Below are 13478 nucleotides of genomic sequence, written 5' to 3'. Positions count from 1 at the left end.
TTGTCAACAAAGCCTTTAGCTCTCAGGCAGCTATTATATGCAAATCCCGACTTTATGACATTTGTAGGCAGCTCCAGCATTATCACCAGCACGATTTATACCCCTTCCATTTCATTTAGAGGACGCTGAACTGGAACTGGCCTGGAACGATTCACAACCAACAACATCCTCCTCCAACAAATCTGTTAAACGTTGTTTTCTAAATCCAACGAGAACTCCTCTAAATTTAATTTTCATTTTTATGCAGCTGCATTTATTAAAACACAGAGCCTAATGAGTCATCTTCAGAGCCAAGCAAACAGTTTAGTAATCTTGAGCATACTTTATTTAGTCTGAAACATGCTTTACTTTGATGGAGTGTGATACCATGTTTATCTATTTCTGAACACACGGAAGAATCTGATACCTCCAAAAAATGAAAACATGCCCTCATGGTGTGACTATATATGTGGACAACCAGGAATGCTTGATAAATTAAATATTTATGATCTGAAGCCCACACTCTCAACTAGATAAACTACAAAATGATTACAGCATTCCCTACTATGCTCCATCAGCCCTGGCAATGGAAAAGCAAAGTTTCTATGGTCCCTTCAGAATCCATGGGGCTCCTGCACCAGCTGATGGTGCTGCCACATTCCCAGACCCAAATCTCTTCACCCACAGTGAGCAGACCTTGTCCTCATGTGGTCAGTGGAGAGCAGCTTTTGGGAACAGTTTTTAATCTTTGTTGTTGATATTCCTTACTCATTTTTCCAGCTGATATCTAAGTGATCCACGCCGTCACAAAGGACATTTTTCTTTGGCAGAAGAGGAGCAAGCTGCGCTGTCCTTCCAGCTCCTGCTGTTATTAAGCAGCTGATTCACTCTCGACACCTTTTCAAGATGACTGGATTGAATTTTTTTTTCTCCCAGTATAAGATCAATCTAGGCATGGAAAGAAAGGCCTCTTTCAGAGGCCGCCTGGGAGCTTCCAGACCTCTCACAGGTAAAGGTGCCAATGGTTCCACCAAACCAGCACCCCTACATGCTCCACACAAACTATACAACCGCCCCGAGTTTCCATCTTTAATTTCATCATAATCAGTATCTGATATGATAATCTCACAAATGATGCAGACAAGCAGTTACACAAGAAGGATTCTGTTTCTGACAGAAAAAAAATTAAGTAAAAACATCTATGGGAAGGCAGAAACTTCTCCAGACTGCTTCTGCAGAGAATCTTCCAGAATCTTTGAGAAAGTTTCTACAGTTTCAAGTGGGAACCAAAACCCGATCACAGGAGAATCCATCTCCTGGCTGTGATCTGAGATGCAACGCGTGGCTGTGTGATGGGGTCTGGTGCTGAGGCAGCCTGCCCAGCACAAGGGTTCACAGCACAGCGGTCTGGAGCGGCAGGACTCGAGGGAGAACTGCACCAGACAGCTTCCTCTGGTGCCACTGCCCTTCCCTTCTGCCTCCCTGGTCCAGCAGCGTGGCCCTTTCCTTCCTTCCTGTCTTATTTCTCCAAATCAGAGTGACATAGATCCAGTGTCCTACTTTATCACTTAAATTGTTCTTCACAAGGAAAGACCACTTCCTTAGGCAAGTTCTTATACCCCAAAGCATGCACAATGCACGGAACACATTTATGGCAGACAAGGTTTCATTGCTGCAGTTTCTTCAGCCTTCAACACCACCATGACAAAGGTAAAAGTGAGAGTAAACACCTGGCAGCCTGGCTTAACCTTAACACCTCTGTGCTGAAGAGCAGCCCTGTGTCAGTGTGTACAGGGCTCTCACACACCCCAGGCCAAGTTCAGCCATCACCAATTTCAGTGGTCCCAGCTGCCTGTCAAACAGCTTAGAAGAAGAAAAAGATAACCACAGGACAGAAGAAGCAGGGCAGAGGGAAGGCAGTAGTAGAGCCTGCAGTCATCTGACGTGCAGCAGGACATGAAAGCAGGCTGGGAGGAAGGGCACAGCTGATGGAGACAGCCAGACACAACAGGCTGCTGCTGGGACAACGCTGTCTGGTTCCCAGCAGTGCTCATTTCTGCTTTAAGAAATACGGCTTTATCGAGATGACCATCAGAAAATAAAGAAGAGCCCAAACCTTATAGACTTGTCCATATGTCCCATTGCCAACAACCTGCACCAGTTCAAATATTCCCGCAGGGTCCTGCAAAAAGCAGAAGAAAAGAACATCACTTGCAGCAAAGCAAACACACTGTAATGGAGCATAACTGTTCCCAATCAAAACGAAAACGTGGCATGTCTCTTATTGATGTGTATCATACACTGAATGGGAAAACAACTTACAAGTAAGAGTTCAAGAAATATATTTCTATCAAAATTTCTAGTCAAATTGGTTGAGATAACTCAGAAGATTCAAAGCATGGCAGTATGGCAGATGGAACAAATAAATGGGGATGCATGAGGACTACAAGCATTCAGTTGATGCAGTTTAGCAGCAGAGTAAACTTTAAAACATGAAGCTGGTCCACAGGCTGAGCTGCTGTCCTCTGCTATGAAATCTTGGTATCAGCAAGGCAACAAATGAAAGAACCTCAGTAAGGGAATGAAAAGGTGCTACACAAAGCTCGGGCCTGACTGCCTTACAGAAAGGAGATGGAGCACCCCAAGCAATGCAGGAACACCACACAGGCTGAGGATGCTCAGCTGGCTGTTCTGCAAACGTAACAAGGTGAAGTGGAGCAAGGTACTGCCATCTTGACTTTGAACCCTGACTGCTGTTAGTTTACATGAAAGACCTGTGTGCCATTGTTCAGCGTGCCACACAAACCAGTGTACGTCCTGCTGGTTTAGCACCAGCTACCCCAATGCCAGCCAGTGCAGCACCTCCCCAGCAACCAGACCCCACAGCCTTGCACATGGAGGAGAAACATCCCGTTGCAAGGCACAGGCAAGGAAATATTTGCTGCTGCATGAGTGAGTACATTAAGAAATCTGTGCCTTCAGTTAAAACTCACTTGAGATCTATATAAAAACATTAAGAACTCAAGAGACCGGTTTCCTGGTTTCTGGCTGAGCCATTCATCAGTCCTGCTCATTTCTTGGGATGATTTCATTGAGAGATGTATAAAAAATATTATTAGTTCCATGTGTCAGTTTAACCACATCTGTTTCGGCAATCTGTCATGTCAGTCAATGCCTATTGGTACTGCTGAGGGATGTGATACAGAAAAACAGCCTTTATCTCCAAACTTCCATTTCTGTGACCCCAGATGAAGAGCAATTTTTTTTTCTTAATGGTAACACTCCACTTACATGTTATTCTTTTAATACACATATTTCCTTCTTCGTATCTCATCTGGAAATATTTACTTACAGAGTATCCCAGAGGAAATATGTGGGCGTTTTCTGAGCAAGAATCTGCCCTCCCCGGCATGACTGTCATGATGAATGGCAGCAGCTTCCACTGCCAGGGCAACACAGTAGAGTCTTCCACAACAACTTCCACAACCAGGGAATCTATGAGTTCGTTTGGTTTTGTCTTCAAGTTAAATAAGCCTTCATCTTACACTTCCTGACAGTCGACTTCACGAAACATTACTTTGCACCAGGGCCTCCCTCTCACTTAACCAACTGCTCTGCCCTCACTCTCTCCTCTGCACTTGTTTATTATGCAAATACAATCATTTCATGTGCCTCAAAATCAGTTTCTCTCTCTCCCTCCAATCAATTCCATTCTGATTTAGCATCCTAATAGCTCTCTTCTGGAGATTTCAGACACTCCAAGAAAAACCCAAACAATCACCTAAAAAAATGCTAGCATTAACTTTAATACAGCTGAAATCCCCAGCCTCACTGGCCAATGGAGCACTAATGCTGCTAGCCTCCACAGCTCTGAGCGCAGCCAAAATACTTGGACACCTCCCTTTTAATCAGGATGCGGGAGTGAACTGAGCCTTGCTAAGAGTCATAAAGGATATTAATTTGGGCTCTGACTTAGGTCCTTGGACTGCCCTTGTTTGCTCGGCCATCAGAACAGCATCCTCTGCTGGCAGAGCCCCCAAAGCCAGCCAGCTTCCTAATTACCTGGGAGCCAGCACCACCGCTGCTGCAGGGCTTCCTCCTACTTTGCATTTGGGACCTGTGGTCCTCCTAGCCCTTCCCCAGCCAGCCCCTGCACGTCGCCAGCTTCATTTGACAGATGCCAACACCTTGGCCTGGACATCCATCACTCCGAGGTTAATTACTGTAAGGCACAGCACCATATGGTGGGCTTCTTGTCTTCCTGAAAGACCTCTGCAGAGTGCTCTAAAGGCAGCAGCCACGTCCACTGCAAGGCAGAATGAAAGCCCACGTGTACAGCGGGAGCCCCAACAAATGCATTACCTTGCAGCAACAGGAGCCAGGTGCCTGAAGCCTGGTTTTCTGTGCTGGGCACCTCTGCACACAGTGCAGGGGACCGGGGGCTTTTCAACCACCCAATTGCCCTGATGAACCCGCACCTGGAAAGTGCAACTACCGCTGCCACAGTGCACAGGGCTGCACCAGGATGCTCCTGCGGGATCTGAGGGTGAGGGGAAGCGGCCGTCCCTGCTCGGGGGGCACGGGCCGAGCCCCGCTGGGTGCTGAGCACGGCCCGGTGCTGAGCGGGTCCCCCCAGCGTTCCTTCACTGCTCGTGCTGAGGTCCAGGCCCGCAGCCTCAGGGAGGCTTATCCTCGTACGGGGCTGCACACGAAGCCTGCAGGACCTTCCGAGCCGACACCGGTTTCTTCTCATTCACTGAACGGGGCCAAACTCAGCTGCTAAGCCCGGAGTCTCGCACCGCTCCGTGCCAACCCCGCGGGCTCTCCCGACCCCGCCGCCGCCTTTCTCTCTCTGCCTCCTCTCCGGAGCACCCTCCCCACCATGTGATTTCGTGCAAAGCCTTTTCCCAACCCTCTCTCCCCGGTGTTTTCAGCCAGCAGCTCGCCGTGCTCGTTCCGCCCCAGCCCGCCCGGCTGTGCCCGCCCGGTGCCGGGGCAGCCCGTCCCACAGCGGCGGGCGCTTCGGGCGACGTTAAAAGCCGGCGGCGAGAAGCGCCCGATCGCGACGAGACGAGCAGAGTCCAGCAGGCGACAGGCTGACTCGCTCGCTCTGCAGCCCCCCCTCCGTTCTCCAGCACCCCTCTCGTGTCGCCTCGCCGCCCCGCCCCGCCGCCCTTACCCGCAGCGCGGCCAGGTCGATGCCGTCCAGGCTGCGGGCGGCACAGTCCCGGGCCATGGCTAACGGTGCGCTGCGCTCCGCCCGCCTCGCCTCAACCCGCGGCCCGCGGGCGGCCCGCGGCGGCCCGGCCGTGCCCCGGCGAGCGCAGGGAGGCGGGCATGCCCGCGTCGGAACGCCCTCCCCGCTCAGCGGGCCGGGACGCAGCCCCCGGGCCGGGCGGACGCGGGTAACTTTGGCGGAGACATTTCCTCGGGCAAACTTTGCGAGGAAGTGACGCGGCGCGGCGTGCCGGGCTGGGGACCACCTGCACGGCCACGCGCGGCCCCCGCCCCGCGGAAGGGTGCGCGCGCGCCGCCCCACGCGCGCCGCCGGGGCCGTGGGGCTGTACGGCAGCCCCGGGCCCAGGTGCGCTCGGCGCCTCGGGCAGAGCGAGGGCTTTCCGCCGGGGCCCCGTTAAAATCAGAACAATCGCAGCCAGGACCGTGCTTGGATCCCAGCCGCCCTGCTGGCCCCCGCCCTCCCCCACAGCCCCGCGGGAGCTTACTAGACGAAGGCAACGATCAAAACTTAGACATGCAAAATGCATGATAAAGAAATCGAAGCCGTGGCAAGGTAGAAGGGGGAAAAAGCGGTGGTTGCAAAGTTAAACCCGAACTAAGGGTCACTGAGCATGCAGCCGGCACTCCTGCACGGCTGCAGCCCCGCACGCAGTGGGGTGTGCTGTGAGGAAAGGGAAAAGCAGTGCATGGAGACTCAGCTTCCTTCACTTCCCCCCAGGAAAACTGTCCCCGGGGCCACAGAGGCTCCCCAAACCGCTGCGGGCTGCAGCAGCTCGGCTGGCACGTTGCCTGCTTCCTCCAGTGTTGTTTGTGCCCTCGCTACAGGTGTGAGGTTGGCAGGAAAAGGAAAAAAATAGATAACCCCTAACAGAGCAGGATTTCCTGTCAGCAGGAAATAAACAGCTTCTCAAACGTTGGTTTCAGCCTGTGCTGGGCAAACTGACGCCTTTCAGCATTTCTGAATCTTCTGAACTGTAAATTCAGAGCAACTGTCATTTGGCAGAGCTGGACACGGGGGATGCTCCCTGGCTCCAACCCACAGCTCTGCACTGGGAGGCTGGGAACCCCAGCACTGAGCTGGGGACCAACCCTGCTCCCAGCACCACACCCGGGCAGAACAGGACTCCTGCACGCCCTAGCACCAAGCATTCCCCGTGAGCTTTGCTTTGCTGGAAGCTCTCTGACCTCCTGGAGAGAAATCACATCCTGCCTGTGCCAGAGGTATCAGCAACCTTCCTTTCCAAGCATGAGCCCTTCACAAAATTCCCTGCAACTTCTTTTTCTGTGTGACCTGGAGATTGTAGATATAACTTTAGAGCACAACCTTAGCTGAGAGGCAGCAAAGTGACCCCACAGCCCATAGGACCTCTGGAGTGCACTTCCCCCCTTCCCAGGAGCTCTGTGCATTGCTCAGGAAGGAAAGGCAATGCTTTCCCATCCCACGCTCTCACAGACTGCCTTGCCCTCCCTTGGTAGCTCCCAGACTGCCCAGTACTGACCACAGGAGCCCCACATCCCCCAGCTGCGGGGCTCCTGCCTGCCCCTAGGACAACACTGTCCTAGAAAGCACTTACTAATGCTAACAGCTTCTGTGAACTCCTGGAGTACAACATCTCCGCTGATACCAATCCTGATTCAGCAGGCCAGCCACTAGTTTAGAACCCAATCCCTTCTCTTTCAATTACTGTGTGATTTCTTGCCATGGGCGGCTGGGGAAGGAGTTCAGGAACAAGTCTACACATCAAAACCTGTGTAGGGTTGTGCACGGCCTGAGTCTGGCTGTGTGCTGCCTGAGCACTGTCAGTGCTGTGTGCACAGCCTTGTCATGCTTTGGAGAATACTTTCACAGCTCAGCCAACCTGTGGCACATCCTTGAGACAGCTGAGGAAGGTCTGAGCTTTGGGCCGAGGGCACCCCCTTGCTTACCTCCCTGTTTAAAGGGTGTCAAAGCAGACGTTCCTCCTGCCCAGCCCACTTGGTAGCTTTGTGATTTCCAGGACCCAGCCCTGCTTGGAAATCACAGCAAGATGTCTTTGTTTGCAATGGATTTTTTTGGATCAGACTCTGAATACTTCTCATGCTTTCTCCTATTTTGAACTAAAGAAAATTCCTCTTCTTTCCAAACGCGGCCAACGAGCAGCATGCAAACCTGGCTCTGCCCTCAGCCCTGCGCTCTGCAAGATGCTGTGCTAGGACTGAGGGACGGGGCACTGCCGCCAGGGAGCCGGCAATGCAGAGACCCAGACAGACGAACAGAGCGGCCGGTTCCCGGGCAGTAGCACGCACGGTAGTTTGCAGCCCTTTAAAAATTAAATAGCGTTGTCAGTTCCTGGCAGCCGCGCTGGTTTAGCCGCACAGGATATCCAAAAGGAGACCAAGCAGCTTCCTTCCCCGGTGATTCCTGAATGAATGGGGCGAGGTGGAAAGAGTGCCTCTCGCTGCTGGATTGAGGCCAGGACGCCCACCCCACTCCCACGGGACCCACACACCGCTCACATCCTTTCCAGTGGCAAGCAGAGGCCTGCGAGCAGCACCCCTGCACCAGGAGCCCCTTCCCCAGCCCCGGCAGCATGCCCCGCAGCACTGTCCCAGCTGTGCAGCCCCCAGGCAGCAGTGCTGCTGTGGGCAGTGCTGGTTCCTCCATCCCAGCTCACGTCCCCGCTGCCCAGGAGGCACCAACCCCTCTGGAGCTTTGGGAATTACAACATCCTGCATTTTTGGCTTTTGGATTCTCAGTTTCAGAGCCAATTGAATCCCTGACTTTGTGTCATAACACACAAATCACACCAATAACTGTGTCCTTGTGTAAAAGCTGCTTCAACTGCGCTGCCTCTCCATTAGAATTTTTCCTGCTCCTGTTGTCTTTTCTTTCCTTCCCCACTGGGTATTTCACCTTGATTATATGCCTGAACACTAACACAGATTTGCACACTGTGGCAACTACCAGTGCGTGCAGCCTGGCTTGCAGAATTTGCAAAATTAAGAACAAGATGATTTATGGAAATAAACCGAACTCGTACATTTCATATTGCTGCCGTCTGCTGAGCTATGGGTTATTCCCTCCTTTCATCTGCAAAGTTCTCTCTTCAGTCAAGTGGCAGCCGCTGTAACTGCTTTGCAAGGAACGGTAGCTATATGTTACTGGGTCATCAGATCCCAACGGGTTTTATGAATACCATAATGAATTTCAGCCCAACATCTGTCTGCTCTCTGAAACAGATGCAATTATAGGAAAAAATAGCTGCTGCTGCTTTGCAGGCAGATTTCTGAGAAGGAAAAGAAAAAAAAAGAAGAAGAAACAAAACACAAAGCGAACCGACATCACACAGTTTAATCACTACCACATTAAATTTAATCAGTAAAAATAAAATGTGGCACACACCCAACTCCTTTTGTGGAGAGAGAAGACGAGATGTGGCAACTTCCCTGACAGACCGAGGGGTTTTTGACATTTAGAATATCTCGTAGGCACAACTTTGATTTTGCCAACCAAATGCTGACCTCAGATGACTCAGTTGGGGTTCCCTTTTATCCAGGCCACTGAAGTTTGGTGGTTAACTAAGAGGGAACTCATCTCTGAATCGCCCTTTGTTTGAGGGAACTGTCACGCTACAAAAATCCAAGTAGAAAAAATGGACACAGGGCTTCAGGGTGCGATGTTTGGTTTCGGTTTGTTTCCTTCTACCCCGGAGGGAAGAAAAATCCACCAACTCCAAGTAGGGATGACATAAAAACCCACACCCTTAACTTTGTGCTATCTTTTTAAACTTCGCAGTGCCACACACGTCAGCCTGCATGCATTCTCAGCACGTCGAACAACTGAGCAGTTTTTTCTGTCATGTTGCGAGCCTAACTTGTGCCTCACAAATTACACAACTTTACGTGCATCTTCAGCTACAAAAAAAAGCTCACCTCATCGCTCAAGTCCAACCACACATTTGGAGCTCCCAAGCCCCCTGCTTCTCCTTTCTTAGAGGAAAGAATTAAAAAGAAAAGTAGAAGAGGAACTGTCCTTTAGGAGGCCTCCTCCAGCCCTTCAGAATACAAGCTGCCCTCCACGATCCATCTCCAGGAAAGTCTCCTCTATTCTCACTGCAGCTGCTTTCCATCTTGCTGCTTTGTCAACTTTGAATATTTCAAACGCATATGGGTGCCTCAGTGCGGTGTTGGAGCCCTTCAAATCCTCTTGTTTTCCTCAAGGCAAATGCAGTCCTTTCTCTGGAACTTTGCCTAATTTTGTGATTGTGCATGAGTGAGACTGCTGGATAGGGAAGCTCACATGAGCCTTGAGCAATGGCGTCCTCTTCCAACACTAACTCATGAATAAGTCCGTGCTTTTTCCAGCAGATCCCTGCCAGCCTTATCTACACACTCGCTATCTTTGTGCATTAACAAGCAGTGCACAGCCCCCAGCCAGGTTTCAGTTCTGCCTGCAGCACGGTGCTCAGCCTGGAGCAGGCAGCAGCGGTGCTTTGCTGCAGCCCACGGTGCGCGGGGTGGAGGCAGGCGGCTGCAGTCATCTTGCTGCTGTGCACTGCAGCTGTCAGCTGAGCCTGTAAACATTTTGAGAATTAAATGTGATAGGTTGTTCAGTGGCTTGGGAAGCACGCTGAGTCTCTGTACATCTGCCCGTCATTTACCAAAATCAAGTCCTGGATGCACTGTGGGGAAGGAATGTGACTGCGACAGCAGTTGGAGGTGGGCTGCGTTTGCCGTTTTCAGTCGATAACATGGAAGCAAACACTCAATAATGGCTGCTTGGTTCCCAGAGGGCACAAAGGCAGTGAACACCTTGGTGCCCTGCTGTGCTGGGAGCTGTGGTAGCATGAGCAGAGAAGTCAGATGCTCCCACTTGGCTTTGGTGAGATGGGTTCTTACTCCAGTTCCACTCTGTGGAAGGTTCTGCAGGCTTGCACTCAGTGCAAGGAAGTGGTACAAACATTAATAACCAAGGACAAAAGAGCCTGCTGCTCCCATCTTGAGGAGTTGAAATCCTTACCTTATTAAAAGGGAAGTGACTTGATATTTTCTCCCAGGGATAAATTGGTGGTCACTTCAATTACAAAAGACACGAGAACCAGGAGCTGAAGCAGAAACCAGGCAAAGAAACAAAGCAAAAACGGAGGCTGCATATGCGGACAGACCAGTTGGTTCCCATTTCTGAGTCTCTCTCGGGTTCCTAGGGCAAGGAGCCCCTAAGGACAGCGGCTTCCAGCAGCTGCCCAGGCTGCCCCCAGCTTCCTGCAGGGAGAGCTGGGGATTTCAGCCAGCTTCCCCTTTCACAACGGCTTAAATTCTTTATGGAGTTTAGCTCCATAAGCCAATTAGACATCTTTATGTCCTTGAGCCCTCATACCCTCTCTGAGCAGTTTGGATGCTGACACTGCTCTAAGGAGTGAGAGCTGAGTTTGCCTCTCTGGGACCTGAGCTCTGATGGGGCCACGGGCAGCAGCCCCAGCACAGCTCAGAACTCCCCAGGTGCACACCAGGCACTTTGTTCCAGCAGCCTCATTTCTGCTAGCAGATGCTTACAGGTTTGGAAATTGACAGCTTCACCTTTAATTCTTTGCTTTCCAAAAGCCCCAGTTCCAGGTTATAAAGTCATAGGTGGCCCATGAGCACATAAACCTTACCCAGTGAGAGTACAGGAAAAGCAGCTACTTCCCTCATTTCCATGCTCAGTGCAGTTGTGCAGCCAGCATCACATCCCAGAGAGCAGCAGTCACGCAGAGTCCCACCCCAGAGCCCTACCTGCCCCTTTTCCTTTGCATGAGTCTGTTCTAACAGTAGGGAGACACTGGTACAGCCATCTGGTATTTGAATATGAAAGCCTACAATCAAGCCTTTAAATAAGTGTTTTTCTTTCTTTTTGCTTTTAAATAGGCAAATTAGCTATATTTTGAAAGATGGAAAACCACATTGCAAGATCCTATGGGAACCCATCATCAGCCCCCTTTGTTTCCTGTAGGACAAATCTTGCACAAGTATATGCAGTTCCTTAGGAACTGTATAGGTTTGCATGATAAACATATAAATAAAATCACGGCACATTTCCCTGCAGCTTTCATAGTCACTCTTTCTATGCAGTTACCCTACATCGTTATCTCGCTCTAAGAAGCTGTGATCATGGTGTGGCTCTGAGTGGTTGTGGATTAGCAGTCGGTGACCACTGAATCAGTGACTGAAAATCCCCACGAGCTGCCCGGCCTGCCTCTGTCAGTGGCTTCCCACCATGGGCCGTGTCCCAGCACTGGGTGCGGTGTGTCACGAGGTTCAACCGCAGCCCTAACCATGAAACCTCCCGGCCTAACATCCCCCTCAAAGAGCAGTGCCCTCAGCAGTTGCTTCCTGCAGATGCAGAGGATATTTCAATGAGCTTGCCTTCAATCCGAAGCCCCCCAGGACCACACAGCTCCTCCCAGAGCCCTCTCAGCACACCCACCTGCAGCCCAGGCCATGCACACACAGCCAGGCACTGTCCTGGTGCCTGCAGAACAGGCATCACCCCAAGGCCCACACCAAGCTCTGACGGGGCAGAGGGACACGGCTGCCAGCAGTCTGTACAAAGGGGAACGCAGCTGTGGCTGCCTGGCATTGATCTGATGCTCTGCCTTTTCCACAAGGCCTTTGTACGGCCCCCTGCAGCTTGAAGAGATGCATGGAGGGTGTTTCTGTACAACTCGGTGACAGCTGGGGAGCAGTCGTGGCTGTTGCCAACAATTTGCTGCGTGCCCACCTGCTGCATTGCAAGAGGAGCTGCAGCGTCGTGCAGCAATGCCCCCTGCTGTGGTCCATCACCGTTCCTCCTGACCTTTCTGCTCTATTGGTTCCAAAGCACCCCAGCTGTAGGTGGTTTGGTTTTGTTTTTTCTCTTTTAAAGCAGAACAAACCCCAGCTTGCAGTTTAACTCCGTCATATTGACCCCTTCTGTTCTTGTTCTCTGGATTTGTGCTACCCCATGGAGATCAACCATCCTCCTTGCCCAGACATGTCTTTCTTGCTGCGTTTTGTGGGCTGGGGTTGGTCATTTTTCTGTGAACAAAGCAGCTCCCACACTGATGCTAGCTGTTTCTTCAGCCATGTTTAATCCCCCCTGAGGCCTCCTCCACTTTTTCAGTGCATATGCTGGCATTACGCTGTCTGTTACCCTGTCCTAATTTCCACGTTACAACTGCTGGAAGGATAACGATCATTTATCTTCTTTTTCCTCTTTACTGTGTCCCTCTGCATCATTTATTCTTCATTAAGATTGGGAGGGCCTGCAAGTCTTTTCATGACTATTATTTTTTCCACATGTCCAAGCTCAAACAGAGAATGAGAGAGCTGCCAGGGCTGATCCTGACTTTGCCAGCATTTCTGTTGCATTTTTCCTTTTAACCTTTCGAGAGCATTTTCTGCAGTTTTACCCACCTTGCTTAGCAGCTGTGAAGCTGGAGGTGCCAGGGGTGGGCTGGGGCCAGGTGCTGAGACCTGCTGCAGGATGGACATGGCTCAGCAGGAGAGGCACCTGAATTTCACTAAAGCTGGGACCTGCTTGCAGCTGTGGTCAGGGAGGTGCTGGCCATTGCACTGTCACTTCTGTGATCTTTGGTGCAGCTCAGTCTGGGCCCTTTTGGTTGGCTTGAGAAGTACTGACTGCCTTCTTGATGTGGGATGCTTTGTTTTCTTCTTTGGATAGCAAACTAAAACTACACCTGGTAAGAACCAGCATGGGTACGAAACCTGTAGAGCACAGGTATTTTTTTGTCCTCAGTAGAAGCTGTTGGATCACCAGAAGCTAAACACTTGGTGAAACTGCCATCTTTTAAGTTGCTCAGATTAATGGGAAAATCTTCATTCAGAGGAATCGGGTACAGCTCCCCAGTGACTTCACTGCCTTGACTCTGGCTGCAGAGCAGTACAAATTACAGCAGAATATCATCATTAATTTCAGCTGTCCCTGTTCTGGCAAATTATCATTCATCTCCCCAAATGGATATCTCAGCAGGAGACCTTTATTTTATCATCTTAGTGTAAAAAATCCCCACCGGTTCCTCCCTCTCAATTAGCAGCCTCTGATTTCTCTGGGGAAGTCGATCTTAGGCGTAGTGCTGTGACTTATGCCTGACCAACAGCACCAAGACCAGGCACAGCACCGGGAAGCTTTTACCTTCCAACACATACCTGCAGTCTCTCACCAGGCCCTCGTCTGCCTGTGCAGGAGTTACTCACTTCGTCCAGCCTGTGGGGAAAAGAGCAAAATTAAAGAGGTTTTGCTGTGT

The 13478-nt window shown here is 50.9% G+C and overlaps 1 protein-coding gene across 1 annotated transcript in view; it reads right to left on the bottom strand.

Annotated features, from left to right (window-relative positions):
- Positions 1 to 5415, bottom strand: part of NRK (Nik related kinase) — an 87609-nt gene extending 82194 nt beyond the window's left edge. The window contains exons 1-2 of the mRNA XM_065729691.1: positions 5159 to 5415; positions 2096 to 2161 (exon numbers count right to left, since the gene is read on the bottom strand). Coding sequence (XP_065585763.1) covers positions 2096 to 2161; positions 5159 to 5215 — 123 coding nt within the window. The 5' untranslated portion in view covers positions 5216 to 5415. The remainder of the gene's footprint in view (positions 1 to 2095; positions 2162 to 5158) is intronic.
- Between the last annotated feature and the right edge of the window lie 8063 nt (positions 5416 to 13478).

The sequence above is a fragment of the Cyrtonyx montezumae genome, unplaced genomic scaffold, assembly GCF_038088225.1.
Source record: "Cyrtonyx montezumae isolate F1298 unplaced genomic scaffold, pur_monq_1.0 scaffold_11, whole genome shotgun sequence".
In the NCBI taxonomy this organism is placed as follows: domain Eukaryota; kingdom Metazoa; phylum Chordata; class Aves; order Galliformes; family Odontophoridae; genus Cyrtonyx; species Cyrtonyx montezumae.
This window is presented reverse-complemented; position numbering and strand designations above follow the sequence as displayed.